This window comes from Hemitrygon akajei, chromosome 5 (genome assembly GCF_048418815.1).
Source record: "Hemitrygon akajei chromosome 5, sHemAka1.3, whole genome shotgun sequence".
NCBI lineage: Eukaryota > Metazoa > Chordata > Chondrichthyes > Myliobatiformes > Dasyatidae > Hemitrygon > Hemitrygon akajei.
Window position 1 is genome coordinate 64,859,089 of NC_133128.1, and position 23,526 is coordinate 64,882,614.

At 41.7% G+C, this 23,526-nt stretch overlaps 1 protein-coding gene across 2 annotated transcripts in view; it reads left to right on the plus strand.

The window, feature by feature from the left end:
* The window catches only part of LOC140727831 (interleukin-1 receptor accessory protein-like 1), a 1,400,327-nt gene that overhangs the window by 1,314,208 nt on the left and 62,593 nt on the right, over positions 1 to 23,526 (plus strand). For both annotated transcript variants that reach the window (XM_073045632.1, XM_073045631.1), the window contains exon 7: positions 20,553 to 20,685. In XM_073045632.1, coding sequence (XP_072901733.1) covers positions 20,553 to 20,685 — 133 coding nt within the window. The remainder of the gene's footprint in view (positions 1 to 20,552; positions 20,686 to 23,526) is intronic.

Sequence of the window (23,526 nt, forward strand, 5' to 3'; positions counted from 1 at the left end):
AATTGTAGGCCGCATCTTGGGTAATGATGAGTCTGAGTACAGAGAGGAAAGTAAGAACCTGGTGGCATGGTGCGAAGACAATAACCTATCCCTCAACGTCAGCAAGACGAAGGAATTGGTTGTTGACTTCAGAAGAAGTAACGGACTGCACAACCCCATCTACATCGGTGGTGCGCAGGTGGAACAGGTCAAAAGCTTTAAGTTCCTTGGGGTGAATATCACAAATGACCTGACTTGGTATAACCAAGCAGAGTCCACTGCCAAGAAGGCTCACCAGCGCCTTTACTTCCTGAGAAAGCTGAAGAAATTTGGCCTGTCCCCTAAAACCCTCACTAATTTTTATAGGTGCACCGTAGAAAGCATTCTTCTAGGGTGCATCACAACCTGATATGGAAGTTGTCCTGTCCAAGACCGGAAGAAGCTCGTGAACCTAGCCCAGCACATCACACAAACCAATCTTTCATCCTTGGACTCACTTTACACCACACGCTGTCGGAGCAGTGCTGCCAGGATAATCAAGGATAAGTCCCACCCAGCCAACACACTCTTTGTCCCACTTCCCTCCGGGAGAAGGTTCAGGAGCATGAAGATACGTATTGCCAGATTTGGGAACAGCTTCTTTCCAACTGTGATAAGACTGCTGAATGGATCCTGACCCGGATCTGGGCCGTACCTTCCAAATATCCGCACCTGACTTGCACTACCGTACTTTTCCTTTTCTATTTTCTAATTATGATTTATAATTTAAATTTTTATTATATTCACTTTGATTTGTACTTTAGGGAGTGCGAAGCGCAGAAACAAATATCACTGTGATGATTGTACGCTCTAGTATCAATTGTTTGGTGACAATAAAGTATTTGTATATCAATATATTTTTTGGGTAAGGGGTTCAAGAATGTTTCAGCTATAAATTGGAGTTTAGATCTGCCACAACCTAAGTGAATGTTCAATAGTCAAGAAGTCCTTCTGTTCATGCATTCAAAATTGATCCACACAAATTAACTATACTTCCCTTATTAAAGCAGAATCATTATTATTATTGCTGCTCATTTCTCAAATCACTACTAAAAGTGTAAACCTTAACACTGAATTTATACATATTTCACACTTACAGAGGCAGCAACATGCTATTCAGTCTGTTTCACTTGGCTGCTGACCTGCGAGATCAGAAATTTACCAGGTTGCTATAACCAGCAAGGTTGCCATTGACATTGACAGAATGGGTGGAAAGAATAACAAGCCTTGCCCTTTAATCATGGAGAGAATAAGCTCCTTGTATTTCAGATTTAGTCCGTTTTGTTAAATGTTTAAATGTTGAACCTTGCCGTGAGAAATGCTAATAGAGGCCATGAATCACCAGCACTAACACTCGGTGCTGCTGATGCTATTTCATTTATGATGTTGGCATTGATCAGTTGCTCAGTGGGTCCATTTGTTTGTCAAAGTAGGAGCATCAGCAATTTTGGCAATAAAATATAAGGTGCAGACCTGGGCTTCATTAAGTTTTAAAGTATTAATTGATTTGAGTAACTGGAATGGAGAAAGGCTGGAGAGTATTTATAAGTTAGATAGATAGAAGAGTACAGCACAGCAATAGTTGTGCTGAACCACCTAAAAAGTGTGATTTCTTTCTCTTTAAAAAAAAGTAAATTTTTTCATTTTGTTCAAGTTCACCAAATTACTGGAGATGACTCAGGTACAGCCTGAACAATAAACTAATTGAGTTTCCTTTTAGTAGACAAAACAAGAAAAAAGAGATGTGTTTATGGTGTAGAATTTGTGTGGGCAGGGGATGAACTCTAAAACTAGCACATTATTGTGAAAGCCCTACGATTCACTCACATTTGGGCTGTTAGTCTCTTGAAGTCCACCAGGGCAATTGAGCTTTAATTGGCTCTGCTCAATAGCAATTAGAGTTGTATGACCAATGCCGTCACTTGTGTCTTGTCCCATGAAGAACCAAAAAAAAATGAAGTACACCTTGATGGATGATCAGAACTGCTTCACAATAAATGGGCCCTGGTCACCTATTATTTTTCTACAGATTTGGAGGGAGTTAATTCAGTTCCACTGTGCATAAGAAATAGTCAGGTCAGGCCTTATGTACTAATGTAAAATAGAAAGATCATGTGCTTTTCGAGGGTAACTGCTCATGTAAAAACACTGTCTGTAAATTCTACTATATAAAACTGTTTAACTCTGGTAATTGTAAGAATAGCACTGAACTGGGCAATTGATGAAGGATAGTTGTATCCGATATTCACAGCTGAATATGGACAAGAATAGTCAGACCTGACAATTAATACAGAAGGGTTTGCATGTTGTTAAAAACTACCTGATGGGATCAAATCATTCTCCAAAAATCCTTCAAGTTAAAATGGACAATCTATTATCATTTTCCATGCAAGGGCTGAAGAAAAAGAACTTTGGGTATGAGAAGGGTTCAGACTGCTGCACAGCCAGTGTTTAATTTCAAAGAACCTACTTTGCCTTTACACGGCAAGAACTGTTTTATCCTGAGTTAAAAATCAATACAAGTAACCTGCAGTCAGTCAAAGAAAAGGAGGGAACAAAGGAAAGAAAAACATTCAAGATTGCAAAACGAAGCCTGTAAAGATATCTTATGGAGTTGGAAATAATTAACAGGTTTTTTTCCAATGAATACACAGTGATTATTCTGAGAAATTGAGCAATTACTTCTTTGTATTGTGGAAAATGGATTGTAGTGACAAATGTTCAGTCCTTCCCTACAACAGTGTGTATTATCAATTAACTGAGATGCACTTTCCCGTCATGGCTTGGCAAAACAGTTGCTCTCAGTTCATTTCTCTTTGTGCATATTAAGGAATAAATGGTATAAAGCTCATTCCTATTTTATTATATACAATGCCTATAAAATGTATTCACCCCCCCCCCCAGAAGTTTTCATGTTTTATTGTTTTACAACATTGAATCACCTAGGATTTAATTTGACTTTTTTTACACTGATATACAGAAAAAGATACTTTTGTGACAAAGTGAAAACAGATCTCTACAAAGCGATCTAAATTAATTACAAATATAAAACACAAAATAATTGATTGCATAAGCATTCAGCCTCTTTAATATGATTGGTGCAACCATTTAGTTTTCAAAGTCACATAATCAGTTAAATGGAGATCACCTGTGTGCAATCAAGGTGTTTCAGAATCAGGTTTATTATCACCAGCATGCGTCGTGAAATTTGTTAACTTAGCAGCAGCAGTTCAGATTCAGATTCAGTTTATTGTCTTTTAGAAACTACAAATACAATGCAGTTAAAAAATGAGACAATGTTCCCCCAGAATGATATCACAAAAGCATATGACAAAACAGACTACACCAGAAAATCCACGTAAAGTTTGGCAATCCCAATCCAAAGTCCGGAGAGGCTGCTTTGTGATATGGTGCAACTCAAACTACCTGCGTCTCAATATCACCAAGACCAAGGAGATGGTGGTGGACTTTAGGAGATCTAGGCCTCATATGGAGCCAGTGATCATTAATGGAGAATGTGTGGAGCAGGTTAAGACCTACAAGTATCTGGGAGTACAGTTAGATGAGAAGCTAGACTGGACTGCCAACACAGATGCCTTGTGCAGGAAGGCACAGAGTCGACTGTACTTCCTTAGAAGGTTGGCGTCATTCAATGTCTGTAGTGAGATGCTGAAGATGTTCTATAGGTCAGTTGTGGAGAGCGCCTTCTTCTTTGTGGTGGCGTGTTGGGGAGGAAGCATTAAGAAGAGGGACGCCTCACGTCTTAATAAGCTGGTAAGGAAGGCGGGCTCTGTCGTGGGCAAATGCTCCTCAGACAGGATGAAGAGGTCAATACTCCCCAATGCCATTAGGCTTTACAATTCAACCGCCAGGACTTAAGAACTTTTTAAAAGCTATTATTAATGCTTTTTGAGATAGTGATCTAGATGCATATCATATTTTTTACTGAGTTAAGTATTGTATGTAATTAGTTTTGCTACAACAAGTGTATGGGACATTGGAAAAAAGTTGAATTTCCCCATGGGGATGAATAAAGTATCTATCTATCTATCTATCTGAGTATTAATATTGTGCTACCGTCTAGCGTGTTCCCCGGAAAGGAGCTCCAAATCCACCAGATGAAAACAAGACCAAAAACTAAAGCTACAAGACCTGCACAAAACCACCTAGTTACAACATATAGTTACAACAGTGCAAACAATAGCATAATTGATTAAAAAAAAACAGACTATGGGCACAGTAAAAATAGTCCAAGATGTTAAAGGACTGTAAGTTCAAAAGAAATCAATACAGTTTCCACAAGTCCCCAGGGTCCCGACAGACTTGCCATCCTATGCTGGCGGCAGAAGGGAATACCCCAACTATGGACTTCCAAGGTGCCGCCCGACTCAGCCTCGCAGACGCAGCACACACTGAAAGCGACCTGAGTCCGTCGAACCTCTGAGCCGTCGACCATCCCCTCCAGCACAGCTTCTCCGAGCTCCATCCTCTGCCAAGCGTATTAAGATGCCCCTGCCAATGGCCATCGGCAACGCGACCCCGAGGACTGGGGGCCTGTTCTTCCCAGCAGAGTCCCGGAACTCACAGCAGCAGCGGCAATGAAGAGGGTCTTCCTGGAATTTCCCGATGTTTCTCCATGCTTCCACGTCCGTTTTCAATCGATTATGATTGCACACGGCACCCCACTTCACAAATAACAGATAATCAGTTCCGGAGTGGCCGCTGCAAGCTGCGTCACTCCGCCATCTTGGATCAATGCATAATAATGTAGAAGAAATAAATCAATCATTCGATTACAGTATATGTATGTAGGAGATAAAAACTATGCAAAAACAAAAATAATTTTTCTTGAAAAAGTGAGGTAGTGTTCACGTGTTCAATGTCCATTCAGGAATCAGATGGCAGAGTGGAAGAAGCTGTTCCTGAATTGCTGAATATGTGCCTTCAGGCTTCTATACCTCCTACCTGATGGTAACAGTGAGAAAAGGACATGCCCTGGGTGCTAGGGGTCCTTAATAATGGATGCTGTCTTTCTGAGACACTGCTCCTTGAAGTTCTCCTGGGTACTTTGTAGGCTGGTATGCAAGATGGAGCTGACTAAATTTATGACCCTCTGCAGCATCTTTTGGTCCTGTGCAGTAGCCCCTCCATACCAGACAGTGATGCAGCCTGTCAGAATGCTCTCCATGGTACATCTATAAAAGTTTTTGAGTGTTTTTGTTGACATACCAAATCTCTTCAAACACCTAATGAAAAGTATAGTCACTGTCTTGCCTTCTTTATAGCTGCGTTGATATGTTGGCACCAGGTTAGGTCCTCAGAGGTCTTGACACCCAGGAACTTGAAACTGCTCACTCTCTCCACTTCTGATCCCTCTATGAGGATTGATATGTGTTCCTTCATCTTACCCCTCATGAAGTCCACAATCAGCTTTTTTGACTTACTGACGTAGAGTGCAAGGTTGTTGCCGAAACACCACTCCACTAGTTGTTATATCTCTCCTTCTTGTACACCTTCTTGTCTCCATCTGAGATTCTGCCAACAATGGTGGTATCATCAGCAAATTTATAGACGGTATTTGAGCTATGCCTAGCCACACAGTTATGGGTATAGAGAGAGTAGAGCAGTGGGCTAAGCACACACCCTGAGGTGCACCAGTGTTGATCGTCAGGGAGGAGGAGATATTATCACCAATCCGCACAGATTGTGGTCTTCCAGTTAGGAAGCTGAGGATCACATTGCAGAGGGAGGTACAGAGGCCCAGGTTCTGTAAGTTATCAATCAGGATTGTGGGAATAATGGTGTTAAATGCTCAGCTATAGTCAATGAACAGCATCCTAACGTAGGTGTTTGTGTTACCCAGGTGGTCTAAGGCCGTGTGAAGTGCCATTGAAATTGCATCTGCCATTGACCTATTGTGGCGATAGGCAAATTGCAATGGGTCCAGTCCTTGCTGAGGCAGGAGTTCAGTCTAGTCATGTGCAACTTCTCAAAGCATTTCATCACTATAGATGTGAGTGCTACTGAGTGATAGTCATTAAGGCAGCTTTAATTGACTGTAGCAAATATACAATTGTATCTGGAAAGTTCAACTGTTAAAACATAAGTTATGTGTTTTACAAAGAGGATCAATAGACCTGCACCTGATTTGAAATTATACGGTCAAACTCTTGAAGAAAGGTCAGTGTTAAGATGTCTCGGCATGTGGCTGGATAATAAGCTGACATGGAAGCACCATATCAGTAAAATAATTGATAAATATGAAGAGGCATCAAATACCCTTAGGTGTCTATGTGGGTTTTCTTGGAGTGCTACACGAAAATCTCCGTCAACCATTTATATTTGTTTAATTAGATCTGTACTTGATTATGGCTGTGTGGCTTATGGATCACCTTCATCTTCAAATTTAAAATGTTTGGATCTAATACAAGCACAGGCTTTAAGACGGTGTTATGATGCAGTAACGTCATCTCCTGTTTCAGATTTACTGGTCAAAGTGCAACAATTACCCACAGAGTTGTCGAGGCTGAAGTTGATGTTAATATACTGGATTAACTTGAAGGGGCAGAGAAATGATAACCATGTTAAAAATGTGTTGGAAGGTTGTTGGTAACATCACAAGAAGAGTGTTTTTAGTTTTGGGTGGCTGGATTTTTATCATGCTCAGAATATGGGTTTGCCATCACAGCAGAATTGGTTGCCATCATTTTGAGCTGGAGGAAATTTGTCTTTACGAAGTTGTAATTTTTTCAGATTCTTTTTTAAGTTCTGATTAGTCTTAAAACAGGTCCTTCCAGCAGTCATCAGATTTACTGCTGGAAGCTCTTCAAACCTCATTTCACATTTGAAGTATTGATTTACATGTTTTCTTCTGATGGGTGCCGGCACACAGAGGTGTTGAGGGGAATGAGCGGGTTGATTCTTTGGCCGAGAAAGCTGTTCAAAGTACAGCTCTGGAGATGGACCATGCACTCAGCAAAGCTGAAGCCAAGGTGTTAGTGGGGCTAAGAATTAGGGGACTAATGCAAGACTTGGGAGATAATCGGCATAAGGGGAGACACCTTTGAAGAATACATAAAACTGTTGGATTCATGGGAGAAGAGGATGAAACAAGAAAGGAAGGAATTATACTGACTTGATTTATAATTGGGCATACTGTGCTTAATTATTCCTTATAACTTTTTGGAAAACATCACTCTGGGGTGTGTAGATTTTGTCATCATTTTGAAAAGTTGAATACATTCTTTTACAATGAAAGAATATAAAGTTGAAAGAAAACAAATGTAGGTTGCACCACTATCTTTGGGTCACTTAAAAATTTTACTAAGTTATGAAAGTGACTTTAATTCACAATATTGTCTTTCATTATTTACAATCTATAGGGCTTTTGGGGTAATTTAGTTTCATTTGATAAAGAACCGGTAGGGGTTTCATTTCCCAACTCTCTACCACACTTCTGTCCAGTTGTAGTGGTTCTGCACCTTTAAGTTTGATTGCCAACTGCCATTAAAAGTCAGAAGAAAAAGAAGTTCCAACTGCTGGTGAGTCAGTATCCTGGCAAAAATAACAGCATGAAGACAAAAGAACACTCCAAGAAACTCTGTGAAAAGGTTATTGAAAAGCACAACTCAGGAGGTAGATGCAAGAAAATTTCCAAGTCACTGAACATCCCTTGGAGTACAGTAAGTCAATCATCAAGAAATGGAAAGAATATGGCACAGCTGTAAATCTGCCTAGAGCAGGCTGCCCTCAAAAACTGAGTGACTGTGCAAGAAAGAGACCAGCAAGGGAGGCCACCAAGAGACCTATGACAACTCTGGAGGAGTTACAAGCTTCAGTGGCTGAGGTGGGAGAGACTGTGCATACAATAACTGTTGCCCGGGTGCTTCACTAGTCGCAACTTTATGGGAGAGTGATGCACCATCAATAACTCTCTCTGAGATGTAAAGGCGAGATATCGGCTTTTATTGACTGGAAGAAGGAACAAGCAGTGGTTGACCACCATACTACATCCTGGAGACAGAGAGGCCGGGCTCAGGCTCCAATCGCCTTTATACAGGGGTCTGTGGGAGGAGCCAAAGGAGCAGTCATCAGGGGGCGTGTCCAGATAGGTATATGTAGTTCACCACATTCACCCCCCCCCCCCCTTTGTTTTAAAAGAGAGTCCCCATGTGGCGAAGTTTCTTACAAGTATATTTACAGGTTAAGTCTATCAGGTGGTCGAATCTGTCGCTGCGATCTACGTAGCACCGGCGGTGATTGCACAGTTGCCGGTGGTGGTGATTGCACAGGTGCCGGTGATTGCACAGGTGCCGGTGGTGGTGATTGCACAGGTGCCGGTGGTGGTGATTGCACAGGTGCCGGTGGTGATTGCACAGGTGCCGGTGGTGGTGATTGTACAGATGCCGGTGGTGGTGATTGCACAGGTGCCGGTGATTGCACAGGTGCCGGTGGTGGTGATTGCACAGGTGCCGGTGGTGGTGATTGCACAGGTGCCGGTGGTGATTGCACAGGTGCCGGTGGTGGTGATTGTACAGATGCCGGTGGTGGTGATTGCACAGATGCCGGTGGTGGTGATTGCACAGGTGCCGGTGGTGGTGATTGCACAGGTGCCGGTGGTGATTGCACAGGTGCCGGTGGTGGTGATTGCACAGGTGCCAGTGGTGGTGATTGCACAGGTGCCGGTGGTGATTGCGCAGGTGCCGGTGGTGATGATTGCACAGGTGCCGGTGGTGATTGCGCAGGTGCCGGTGGTGGTGATTGCACAGGTGCCGGTGGTGATTGCACAGATGCCGGTGGTGATGATTGCACAGGTGCCGGTGGTGGTGATTGCACAGGTGCCGGTGGTGGTGATTGCACAGGTGTCGGTGGTGATTGCGCAGGTGCCGGTGGTGGTGATTGCACAGGTGCCGGTGGTGGTGATTGCACAGGTGCCGGTGGTGATTGCACAGGTGCCAGTGGTGATTGCACAGGTGCCGGTGGTGATTGCACAGGTGCCGGTGGTGCTTGCACCGGAGATGGTGGTTGTGCTGGTTCTGGCCTAACTGGAGGTGTCAGCCCACTAGGCGTCAGTGATCCCTCATGCGTGTGCGAGGCGCCTGGTATATACGCGTACGAGATGTCCGGTATATGAGTGTCGTGAGGAGTCTGTGTAGGGCTTGGTGTGCGCGGTGTCACCTCGGGTACAGGGTTCGGGGTAATGGTCTGCTGCTCCTGCGGGCGCCAGGTCGCGGACGGAGACCTTGTCCTCCCGCCCAACAGGTAAGACCACGTAGGCATACTGGGGGTTCGCATGTAGAAGGAGGAACCCTCTCGACCAGCGGGGAGTATTTATTACTCCTCACATGTTTCCGGAGCAGCACTGGCCCTGGGGACGTCAGCCCAGCTGGTAGGGTGGTCCCAGTGGCAGACTTCCTGGAAAAAGAGATTAGGCGCTCATGAGGGGTGGCATTGGTGGACGTACATAACAGGGAGCGGATAGAGTGGAGTGCCTCAGGGAGGACCTCCTGCCATCAAGAGACCGGCAACCCTTTTGACTTAAGGGCTAAAAGTGTGGCCTTCCACACTGTGGCATTCTCCCTCTCCACCTGTCCATTCCCCCAGGGATTATAACTCATGGTTCGACTAGTAGCAATGCCCCTAGCCAGCAGGTACCGGCGCAGCTCGTCACTCATAAAGGAGGACCCTCTATCACTGTGGATATAGCAGGGATATCCAAACAGAGTGAAGAGCTGGCACAGGGCATTTATGACGGACATGGTAGTGGTGTCAGGGCAGGGGATGGCAAAGGGGAACCGCGAGTACTCGTCGATAATATTGAGAAAATAGACATTGCGGTCGGTGGAGGGAAGGGGGCCCTTAAAGTCAACACTCAGTCGCTCAAAAGGGCGGGTGGCCTTGACAAGTTGCGCCGTTTCAGGATGGTAGAAGTGCGGTTTGCACTCAGCGCAGATTTGGCAGTCCCTGGTCATCGTCCTGATGTCCTCCAGGGAGTACGGCAGGTTCCGGGCTTTCACAAAATGGTAAAATCGGGTGACCCCCGGATGGCAAAGATGTGCATGAAGGGCGTATAGCTGGTCGAGCTGTGCGCTAGCACACACTCCCCGGGATAGGGCATCAGGGGGCTCATTGAGTCTGCCAGGCCGGTACAGGATATCATAGTTGTAGGTGGAGAGTTCTATTCTCCACTGCAAAATTTTATCATTTTTGATTTTGCCCCGCTGTTGGTTGCTGAACATGAACGCAACCGAGCGCTGGTCGGTCAGCAAGGTGAACCTTTTGCCGGCGAGATAGTGCCTCCAGTGCCTAATAGCTTCCACTATGGCCTTCCACACTGTGTGTTCCAGTCAATAAAATTGATGCACCATCAATAACTCTCTCTGAGACGTAAAGGCGAGGTATCGGCTTTTATTGACTGGAAGAAGGAACAAGCAGTGAGTGACCACCATACTACATCCTGGAGACTGAGAGGCCGGGCTCAGACCTCCATCACCTTTATACAGGGGTCTGTGGGAGGAGCCACAGGTGCAGTCAGCAGGGGGCGTGTCCAGACAGGTATATGTAGTTCACCACAGAGAGTGGCAAAGAGAAAGTCACTGTTGAAAAAAAACTTACATGAAATCTCGGCTAGAGTTTGCCAGAAGGCACGTGGGAGACTCTGAAGTCAGCTGGAAGAGGGTTTTATGGACTGAAGAAACCACAGTTGAGCTTTTTGGCCATCAGATTAGGCACTATGTTTGGCATAAGCCAAGCACTGCACATCATAAAAGTCACACCATCCCTACTGTGATGCATGATGGTGACTGCATCATGCTGTGGGGGATGCTTCACTGTGAAGGTAGAGGGTAAAATGAATGCAGCAAAATACCGGCAAGTCCTGCAGGAAAAACTGATGCAGTCTGCAAAAGAACTGCGACTTGGGAGAAGATTTGTTTTCCAGCAAGACAATGACTCCAAGCATAAAACCAAAGCCACGTAGGAATGGATTAAAAACAACAAAGTTACTGTCCTCAAGTGGTCAAGTCAGAGTCCAGACTTCAATCCAATTGAGAATTTGTGGCTGTAGTTAAAAAGGGCTGTTCATTCACGATCCCCATTCAATCTGACAGAGCTTGAGCAGTTTTTTAAAGAAGAATGAGTAAAAATTGCAGTGTCCAGATGTGCAAAGCTGATAGAGACCTATCCACACAGACCCAAGGCTGTAATTGCTGCCAAAGTGCATCTACTAAATGGTAACTTGAAGGGGCTGAGTAATTATGCAATCAATTATTTAGTTTTTTTATAATTGTAATAAATTTAGACCAATTTGTGGAAGTTTGTTTTCATTTTTATAGAAAATAGTCTTTTGATCAGTGTGGGAGAAAGAGCCAAATTAAATTGACTGTGATTCAATATTGTAAAACAATAAAACATGAAAACTTCAAAGTGGTGAATACTTTTTTTAGGCACTGTATAGCATGAAATGTGCACTAGAGAGATAGATTAGAATTGTCAAAGCAGTAAAGAAACAGGTATGTGAAACTACAGTTTGCAAACTGCAAAGTTTGCAGTTTTCAGAACTACAGAACAATATCACATTCCACAATAGACTGCACTATTGCTGAGCTATGGATATGGAGACTACAGTTGAGTTGACTTCAGCCAACTCTTGAGTAAAAAGGAAAGCGAAATGACTGAGACATGCACATTTACAACTCAGGCCATAGAGTGTGGAATTTTTAAAGAACAGAGTCTGTGTGCCAGTACCAAGATGTATGATACCTTCCTCAAATTGAGAAGTAGAAGCAAAAGCAATAGGACAAAACCCTAAAATAATGTTCAGGTATACAGTATGTGCTTTCCGAAAAGGGTAAGGAGTGTGATGAAACTTCATGGCTTATATGTAAGATTTAAGTCCCGGTGCTCAGATTAGCTAGCGAGAATGCAATAAATAAAGTGTGTGTGTTGTGTCAGTTCTCCGTGTCACCAATGAATCATTATGTTCCTGACTTTACATACAGCTAAAATAGATACCCACACATATGTTACAGACATCAGCTTATTAAGTATCTCAATAGATAAAATTCAGTGCCAGAAACTGTTTCAGGCTGCAAGGTTGAATGAATCTTGACAGTGTTCCTACTTTGGATTAATTTGCCAGTATCAAACCAGTATTGTTGTTCATGTATGTAGGTCTTTTGGGCCTCCATTGTCTTTACAGTAAGCTCACAATCTTTCACGTTACAGCTTTACCCTCAATGCTGGACACAGGATCCAGCCCAGCACCCTCTCTTCACAGAGATATTAAGCTATTTGATGAGGCTACACAGAGTTAGAGTGAATGAAGAATTAAACCCAAATGCTGTGCAAGTATTGAAGATTATAACAGACCCTGAAGAAATAGGAGATCATCCATGAGCTTGAAGTAAAAAGCAAATTGATTTGTTTCATCTGACAGAAAGATTAAGCATGTGTCATCAGTGGGTCACCTCAGGCACAATTGTTCAGCACAGTTGAAGCTGATTATATAAAGCTGTTGCGATCCTTAATCAAGACGTGATTTTCAAATAAAGATAAATATCTGACACCAATAGCCACAACCAGTGCTCTGTGCTGGCAGTAGTGTGCACATAAATGAGCAGTGCCAAGTTTTTTAGCATTTCAGTGTCCATCGGTTTCTTTTCAGCAATTGAGTCTTTGAACACAAGCATGCAAATGTGAGTCAAATTGCTCATGTTAATCCCAGTGTTAAAGAAAGTCTGCCTGATTGTGTAATGTCTACAAAATAATCAGAGAGAAGAATCACATCAAGACATACAGGGCTTTACCAAGCTCAGTATGACAGTGCATTAGAAGGAATATGACTGACTAACTGTTGAACTGCAATATGTGGCACTTATTATTCTTACATTGATGAAAGTACTGTACATGCTGAAAATGAGAAGACACTATTGTTTATTATGAGAGACTTGTGCTCCCTTTTAACACTGAAGCTTTCTTGCTCCAGCACATTTTAAACAGATATATCTTAAGCTTTAAATTGCAATATTGTGTAGCATGCTATTCAGTTAATTGCCACTCATTCCACAGGGATCCGAAGGATAGGCCATTTAAGCTATCCCCTTCAAGGAGGATAGGTGTTCTTGCACGTGAATTCCTTAAAATAATATTATTGCTGTATTTCAAGGAGATTTTTCCAGATTTAATAAGCAATAATACTTATTACTGGCTATAATTAAACAGCAGCACTTGTGATTTGAACCCAGCAATTCAATTCACAGCACAATTCAGAACTCAATGCACTTGGTTGCCCAGAACCTTGAGCTCCAAAGTATCTTTTTTTTAAATTACTGTTTATTCAGATGCTGTTCTGTGATAGTTCAGAGGACCTGAACCTTGTGCAGATGCCAGACATAGTTATTTTGGTGTGCTACTCTCTTGTCATGCCTCCACCTCTGTATATCCAACTAGTCCAAAATGAGGCTTCCCATAATTAAAGACAACTCGTTCTCAGTATCAGTTTTTATTTGCAGTGTTACTTCTTTTGCACAATAGTTGGTTGTCAGTCTTTGCCTATTTATAGAAACACAGAAACATAGAAATCTATAGCACATTACAGGTCCTGCTCTAGAAGCAGCCTAGAATTTCCCTACCACATAGCCCTCTATTTCTCTAAGCTCCTTGTACCTATCTAGGACTCGTATTGTATCTTGCTCTACCATCTTCGTATATTTATGCAAACGCGAGGAAATCTGCAGATGCTGGAAATTCAAGCAACACACACAAAATGCTGGTGGAATGCAGCAGACCAAGCAGCATCTATAGGAAAAAGTATAGTCAACATTTCGGGCCAAGACCCTTTGTCAGGACACTACAGTCGACGTTTTGGGCCAAGATCCTGAGATGAAGGGTCTCAGCCCGCAATGTCAACTGTACATCTTCCTTAAAGATGCTGCCTGGCCTGCTATGTCCCACCAGCATTTTGTGTGTGGTGCTTGTATATTTATGTATAGTTTTTTGTAAATTCTCTTGTGTTTCTATATTTTTCCTGTAAATGCCTACATGAAAATGAATCTCAAGGAAGCATATGGTAACATACATGTACCTTAATAATAAATTCACTTTGAAATTTGCAGCTTGATCCTGTCCTGGTGCATTTTAGACATTGTAACCTTCAACCAAGGCCATTTACTATCTTGTGGCACAATCAATACATTATTCTTGTTTTACGTTTCCCTCCTTCACCAGACTCAAATCCATTCACACATTGTTTGGACCCCTGATGAAGCTCTTGAGCTTTCTCCACTTTGCTCCATTGGGTGGAGCGGGCTGGAACCAACCCACTGTCGTATTGCCAACTGTGTTGCTTCTTGCTCACACTCATTGCATCTAGATGTAGAGGGCCCACCTCATCAGACATCAGCACTGTTGGTCAAGTAGAGGTGTCCTGAGGGCCTGTTCCCTGGCTGTACTCCCTGCCCTCAATAGGCTTTGACAAAAGGCAAAACTGGCAATGGGGTTTTGATTTCTGTCAAAGGTTTTCTGGTGAGTACAATAATTTTTAGATTAATTTTAGTACTATTAAAATAGATGTAAACAAAGACAATATTAGATAATGACAAACTCATTAAGATACATAGAGATGGTTAACAATATTAAACATAACAGTGTAACATGTAACTTAACTTACCCATTCCATAGACTGAGAACTAATGAATTTTGGATTTTCTGCCAAGTCTGACTAACTACTGGTCCTGGAAACTATTTTCCCCAACATTTGCAGTGTTACCCAACAACTCTGATCTCTCCCTGTGGTGTAGCAACAGATGAGGTTAACACTCAGTCTCAGACTTGTGGTGGGTCCTAAGTCTACACTATCTTCACCTTGCACATCTGGACACTCTGGAACGGCTGGCCTTTGTGAGGCAGATTCACCCTGATCAGTAGCTGTCAGTTGCCTCTGCCTATTGTCGGACACGACCTTCCTCAACTCTTCCATCTCATTGTCCTTCAGTTACCTGAGCAACGAAGTGAATGCCAGCTGATTTGAGTGGTCTACTATTGCCACACAGTGTTCTCGAAGTATGATAATTTTTGTGTTCTCCTGAGTGCCTTGTACAAACACTATGCCATGGCTTGAGGCCTGATATCCAAGCCTAACATGTGTAGCACCACATCTCCATCACAGCAGATCATCCTTGGGTACAGATAACTGAGACGGCAGTAGTAATTATAATGGATTGGCAGTATTCAATTCTCAACACTGTGCTTCCAAGACCCTAGGAGCTCTTGGGTCCCAGCCTCCTGCTGTTGTGATGCTTACTTCTTTGCAGTATTTGGCAGTGGCAGATATGACACATCCATGCTGTAAAGTTCATCAAATGACTCATGCTTTGGCCAATAATTCCTACGAGCTCACCATGGAAACCATTGGCGCTTTCCACTGTTCCACTGCCAGCTTTAAATGGTGTAGGTAAGCAAAGAATGATATCATTTGCAGTGCAACCACAGTACAGACTTCATTGATTAGCAGAGGCATGCCAGAAGGGGTAGTTTGTGGGTAATTTGCATTTCCCAAGTTAATTTCAGCATAATAATCATGAAGTAGTAATTATCGAATGCTAGCACTGGATTGATACATCAAATTATGCTATAAACATTTATTCTCAAGATAAAACAGTGATTTGAGAAATATGTTGATGCCTAGTCACTAAAGCAAATATCTCCGTTACGGAGTAAAACATCCAGAAATTAGTTAGAAAAATCTCTTTGCTTTCCCTTCTAATCATTCACTGTAGCTTCAGAACTGTCACTGGAGTGGCACTAATAGCCACAAAGAACCAGTTCTCCAGATGATCCAGTGGCCCCATTCTGAAGATAACCTGGGAAAATCTTCATAGAAGTCTTTTTCCCATGCTCCCAGTCACTTTGCTTGCTGTCTTCATTGTAGGGGTTCAATTACTTTTTGTGTATTGACAAGCACTTCATGCAAGAGCGCACTATAAGTGTTGCTGGACTAAGGGAGCTCATGGGTCGAAGACTCCGTTCAGAAAGGTCATGCCATAATTTGTCCACGACAATAGAGAATGTAGTTATAGTTGGGTCATGTTGCCTGTTTATTCAATCCTTGAACTATGTTGGACTTGGCGCGCAGTTCACAGGTTTTGTACACATAAAGGATTAATCTGGCCTTGAGGGGACCTGTGCCTGCATTTTACACTCTCATTAGAGCTGGTGTGAATCGAACTTGGAAAGTCATCCTGCCGAGGCAAATACATTCTTCATGCTCCCTCGCACTCTGACTGTTTCTCAATCAGAGTATCCATCAGGGATGTGTTATAAATTTATAGATGATATTGTGTCCAGGAAGGTCAAGGCTGATATCTAATATTTGTGTTTTGGGCTCCCGGGAATCCAGGGATAATGTGAGAGGGTAGGAAAGAAGTGTGATGTAGCAGATGAGCCAAAATGCTGAACAAGCTCAAAGCACTGTGTAGGCTATACAAGCTCTTAAATTCATTAGTTAATTACTATTATCAATCCTTGCTTTTAGTGTTCCATTTTTTGTTGGTCTGTAGCAGTTGCATAATGGATGTATTTTACCTTCTGTAGGCTTAAATGTAACATCTCATTAAATGACACCAAAGCCATGTTTGGATCTTCACTATTGGCAGAAAATAAAGCCAAAAATCTGGTAATCCTGTCACTACAATTTTTGCAATTTGTTGAGTGAATATACTGAGGTTGAGAGCCAGACACCATATTCATTTCGTTTTGGAGAGCTTATCACACTGTTGACACACAGTTCACCCCAATTTATCTGAAGGGCTGCATTTTAGGTGTTTGCAAACTAGGGTCTACTGCTTGGCCCCGTCATTTCATAATGTGCTGAAGGGAGAGTGCTATAAAGTACATAAACCTTACCACTCTTTCAGCCTACGGGCATCGCTTTTTGTGTCTCTTTAGTATAACTAGAAATTATTTTGTGTGCAGTCCAGTTAGTAGACATTGCATAAAATGTAAAACTCCAGAGCCATTGAAATCAATAAATCAATAGCTTCCAGAGAACATACATTTAAGAAGAAATAGAGCTCATTTGCAAGCTAATATTCCATTTTGAGGAATGCTTGCTGTTGATGTAGTTTGTAGTCATTAACGAACTCCACTGATCTAACTTCAGTTTGTTACAACAAGATCAATCAAGAAAGGCATGAGTACAGTAAATATAATGTTGTACATTTATTGGTTTTCCACAACATTCTGTAAGTTTAAATGCAATGTCTCGTTAAATGATGCTAAAGCCATTTTCACTGTTAGCAAAAAATAAAGTCATAGATCTTGTTTGTTATTTCTTTTGTTAAATGATAATACTGAGATTGAAAGAGCCAGACCCCAGAATTATTTTGTTTTGGAGAGCTCACCTCACTGTTGGCACAGGTTTCACCCAGATTTGTCTGAATGGTAACAATTTAGGCGTTTGCAAACTGGAGCCTAGCAACTTTTCAACCTGCAATTTTCCAGTCATTTGTAGTGCCCCATCTGCCATGTTGATTAGTGATCAAGGAGCGTGATTGAACATTTATGACAATGAATAACATTCAAATTCAAGTCCAATGCTAAAAGTCAACCCTTTCAGGAATTACTTAAGCAAACACTTAATGAAATAAATCACAAATTCAATTAAGTAATTCCTGGCATAATAGGAAGGAAGGCCTTGCAACATAATCATACAATTGAATGCCTCGTTGACTTGTTTTTGGTTGCTAGTTAGTCTTGGAATATTTTTTAAAATATCCTTTTTTTCCTGCCTCTGGTTGGTTAAGTTTGACTGGAAAGGAGATATTTGCAGTTGCTGCACTGGTATTGCTGCCCTTGGGCCTCACAATTGAACGCAGGCAAGGAATCAGGAGAGGGGGGAGCAATCAAAGATACAGGGAGAGGGTAGACACAGGGCAGGTCTCCAGAGAGTATTCCCCCAGCATAAAATCTCACCAGACTGAGTTGTGAGGCACCTCATTTCCAACATGGAGCATGGTGAAGACTCTTGTAATGCTGGAGTCTACAGTTTGCTGAGAGAACATAAGTCAGCACAAACTGGACAAGGAACTGAAAACATCCTTGTTCCTGATTATTATTCACTGGGAAAAGGTGTTCTGAGACCACTCTTGGTAACATACATTTTAAGAAGTATCTGCGAGTAATTTCATTGCACTGTTTCATCAGAATTTTATTGAAATCTACAGATATTTGACAAAGACAGTTAAGAAGATGTCTGGGATTTTTTTCAATCTTGTTACACTGTGTCTACATATGTTTATCTTTTCACATCATCAATAAAGTATGATTTTACTGTTCCTACCATTCTCTCAGTAGTAATTTCATTCGAACTGTATGGAAAGGATATTATCTTAGTGGTAAGAAAAAGCAGAGCTCTGAGCTGCAGAGAGATCTCAGTGGCCAAGTGCATGGTTCACAAAAGACTCGTATGCAGATACCACAGATAATTAGGAAAACTGACAGTTTCATTTTAGTTGTTATGGAGGGAAGTGAATACAAAAGTAGAATTGTAATGTTTCAATTGTACAAGGCATTGGGGAGACCATCTGGAGCATTGTTTACAGTTGTTACCTGACTGAAGTAAGGCTGCAATTCAGCAAAGCTTTACCAGAGTGATAACATAAATGAGCAGGTTGTCTTATAAGGAAGGTGGGACAAGATAGGCTAGGTAACACAATTGAAACAAACAAGATTCCAAAGGGTCTGCTGAGGGAGAATTCAGAGCAGTCATTATGTAAACTTGGATAGAGGGTGGAGATACAGTACATTTCTACCAAAGAAGGCATAAGACACTCCCTCCTTCTGCTAGCCTGTGGGTCAGCCTTGGACCCTCTGCTTAGCCCCGCTGATCAGGATCACATGAAGCCACGGAAGCAGGTGATGGATGATCGTATGAGCAGTTGCTGCATATCACAAGTCCTGGGTATGCAACCACTACACGAGGCAGACAATCTCTGAAGAGTATCGATAATTGTTGTGGTCAGTTGTCTTGTAAAGACACAGCCCAGAAGAGGGCAATGGCAAGCCACTTCCAGAGAAAAATTTGCCAAGAGCAAGCATGGTCATGGAAAGACCATTACCGCCCAAGTCATACGACACGGCACATAATAAACGAATGATTGTATAAAGTAACCAGGGTGGGTAGGAATACTGATCTGAAGTTACAGTCAGATTAGCCACGATCTTACAGAATGACAGAGCAAACCCAAAGGGCAGAATGCCCAGCCCTGATGTGTCTGCTGTGCAAGTTTACATGGATGCAGCACCAACCACAAATCAATTGCAGTGCAGCTCCAGAAATCCAACATCCATGGGGTATGCTAGTGCCAGGGTAGTAGATTACTCACACTCTTCCATGTTATTCCTATTAATACACAAAAACCCTTTACTTTAGCTTTGTTTGCATGTTGCATTCTGTTCCAGCCGATGAGACAGCACTTTGCCAGCCTGTACCTGCAGACTGATCCAGCAGCCAAAAACAAAGTTTGATGTAGATGGAAACAATGAAAATCAGAAAAGCTGTAGATGCTGAAAAATCTGAAATAAAAACAGAAAACTCTGATTTCAATGGGGCAGGCAGTATCTGTGGAAAGAGAAACAGTTCAAGACCATACGTTTATAATATTATTTGGTGCCATTAGCACTGGGAAGAATATCATTCTGAAGAGGTTTTCTAGACCTCGAGATCACTTAGCTGAACTGCCTTCACCTCAAGTCACTGTTCGGATAAGTGCACCATCGAAAGATAAATGGATGAAAATGTGAAAACCAATGAAGTTAGAATGGAGGCACAAGAGATGAGCCAGAGAGAACCAATTCACCATTCCCCCTCTCCTCTTTGTGTTCATTATTATTTTTTAAATTCATATACAGTGCAGAATAGGTCCTTCCGACCCTTCAAGACACACAGCCAGCAATGCTGCAATTTAATCTAAGCCTAATCACAGTCCAATTTACAATGATCAATTAACCTACCGATTGGTGCATCTTTGGACTGTGGGAGGAAACTGGAGCACCCAGAGGAAACCCACATGGTCGCGGGGAGAACATACAAACTCCTTAAAGGCAGCGGTGGGAATGTTGCTCATTCTCCAGACTTATTCCTAATGCATGATTTTTGACCTGAAATATTGACAACTTTTCCCCTCTTCCCAAACAGATACTGATCAATATATTGAGTTTCTCCAGCAGATTGTTTGTTGCTCAAAGGTAAAATGGGATTGCTGAAGGGACCTGAATGAAACCAAATTAAGCAATCTTCAAAGGGATTCTGCAACTTTGGTATATTTCTCTGTAGACAGAGAGTCATTAAACAAGTAAAGATAAACAGAAATATAGCACTGATTTCTCACAATGCTTTTCTATATTAGAGTTTCTGAAATCAAGATGATCTTTCTGCAGTGATAACTTTACATTCCAGCACCAGATGTCAGAACTGTTTGAAGAAATTGGCTAAATTTTACATGTACCTAAAATGTCTTTTCTTTTTTGTTCAACAGGCATTGTTGCCAACCTCACTTGCAGAGCATTTTTTGGCTACGGTGGAGAGGTCAGCCCCATAATCTACTGGATGAAGGGAGAGAAGTTTATTGAAGACCTTGATGATAACCACGCCAGAGAAAGTGACATGAGGTAATTAGAGCCTTTAATTATGTATCCTGCATCTAAATGCTCAAATGTTGAGACAACCAATGACAAGCAGTACCGTTGATGGTCAGAAGGTTCCAGAAGTGTTTTTTTCAAATTAAATATTCTATTGACATGTGCTTCACTTGCAAGGCTGGTTTCCCTGTCAGGAATAAGCAACATTGAAATTTGGCTCATAAAGAGGGCAATATGAGCACTAGTTTTCATTCCATGAAGGAAGATCATTTGGATTATTCAAGTAATCTGATAGTATTGGACACTTTTAACCAATACCTGGTCCTTTTTAGCTTGCAGGTATTGTAAAACTCAATAAACATTTTCATAGCATCATTACACTAATTCTGTTGGACTATGGTCTAACTGAAGCCTGAGCGGCCATAACTATTACGTTAACATTTCAATGGAAAAACAAATAAAAAACTGCAGGTGCTGGATATCTGAAATCTAAATCTAAAAGCAAAAGTAAAACTGGAGAAACAAAGCAGAACTTAAACATTAACTCTGTTTTCTTCACATAGATATTGACTTGCCCGCTGAGAGCTTCCATTTTTTAAATTTTATTATTTCGGTGAATAAGTTCAAATCAGCAACATATAAAAGGGAACAGCAAATTACATAAGGCAATAGAAAGAAATCTACAGGCGCACTCACTGTGGTGAATAGTTAAATAATAGCATTAGGCAAACTCTTTTCACATCAAGAATTCAAAACCAAGCGAAAGCTGATAAAAGTTTGATAAGATGAAAAGCTGCATACATCAAGCCTATAACTTTTGCATTAGGTCCTCTCTACTAAAACGTATTTTACTTTTGAAAGTTTGGATGCTGCAAGTTTAATCACAGATAAACACAGTTCTTCAATTTAGTTACTGATTTTTGAAAAGCCTTGTAACACTTTTAAGAGATTGCATGATGAATGAGCAGTACCAAACATGTAAATTGTTTTTATTGTAAATCATTTTCATTGTAGAATACTACATTTTATTAAAATTTAACATAACTCACTTTGTTTCTCTGAAGCTTCAATATAACTGTTTATAATTATCAGACACAAAATGCTGGTAGAACACAGCAGGCTAGGCAGCATCTATAGGGAGAAGCGCTGTCGACGTTTCGGGCCGAGACCTATAGATGCTGCCTAGCCTGCTGTGTTCTACCAGCATTTTGTGTGTGTTGTTTGAATTTCCAGCATCTGCAGATTTCCTTGTGTTTGCTCTATAATTATCAGAGATGTGTTTAACTCTTGGAGGAGTCCAAGTGGAAATACCAACCTGGAAATGTAGCTAACGTCAGTAGTATATGGTCAGCTTGACCTCACAATCATAGCTCCAATAAAATTTTTATTTAAAATAGCTGGAAACATTAAGCAAAATTATTAGAGCGTCGAATATAGAAAACTGCAAACCATTCGACCCACAATGTTATGTTGATCTTGCTGCTATTTATACTAAATATCCTCCTCCTGTTTATCATCCATATCCTCTATTCCTTTCATACTCGTGTCTATCTACAAGCTTCTTAAAATCCATCAAACTGCTTCATTCATTACTACTCTTGTAACCTGCTCCAAGTCCCTGCTGCTCTTTGCATAAAAATGTGCCCCTCATGCCATCTTTAAAGTTCTTCACTCTAACCTTAAAAGCATGCCCTCTGGCGTTTATCATTTCTACACTGGGGACCAGATTCTGACTGCTACCCGAACTATGCCTCTCATAATTTTTAAAACCTCTAAAGGTCGTCCCTGAGCTTCTGACGTGCTAAGGAGAATAACCCAACTCTGTCCACCCTTTTCTTCTAGCGCAATACCCCTATCAGTGAAGGCAAGCATTCCATAAGTCTTCTTTACTACATTATCCACTTGCATTGACATTTTCAGTGAACAATGGACCAGGACCCCAAGGTTCTTCTGTATCTAAATGCTATTAAAGTGCCTATCATTAACAGTATACTTTCTCCTTTCATTTGACCTCCTAAAGTGCAACATCACACACTTGCCCAGATTTAACTCCATCTGCTACTTCTCTGTCTGATCTATATCCCACTGCATTCCTTAATAGTCCTTACAGTCTTAGTGAAATACGCATAGAAACAGGCTCTTTGACTCAGCTGGTCCGTGCCCACCACAGCATTCTCCCCGCTAGTCCCAGTCACCCATAGCTCTGCAAGTCCCTCCCCTTCAATTACCTATAAAAATGCATCTTAAATGTTGCAGACATACCTGCCTCCACCACTTCCTCTGTCAGCTCATTCCAGGTGCCCACTACCTTCTGTGAAAGAAGTTACCTCTTCAGTCCCTTTTAAATCTCTCCTGTCTTATGTTTGTGCTCTCTGGTTTTGAAATACCCAGCTGTGGAAAAAAAGCTATGACTGCTTATCGTTTTTTTAATGACAAAGCAAATATTACTACAAAACTTCCACTATCTCTTCCCCGTCCTCCCATAAGTTTGGTTGGTGCACTTGGTCAGGGCACGGAGTTGATCACCTTAATGTGCTGAAAATGCCTCTTTCCTCAATATGCATACATTCCAAGACCTCACTACTTAATACCCTCAGTCCTTTACACTATCCACAATTCCACCAATCACAGTCTTGCTAATCCACCCATCTACATTTTCATCCAAGTTATTGATATATACTGTACATCACAAACAGCGGAGGACACAGCACTAATCCTTGCAGAACACCAGTTGATCATAGACCTCCAGCCAGGATAACAGTCTTTCACCCCTAGTCCTTCTGTCTTCTTTAGGCAAGCCAGTTTTGAATCCAAACTTACAATTTACCCTGGAAGATATGTATCTTTATCTTCTGAATCAATCTGCCATGA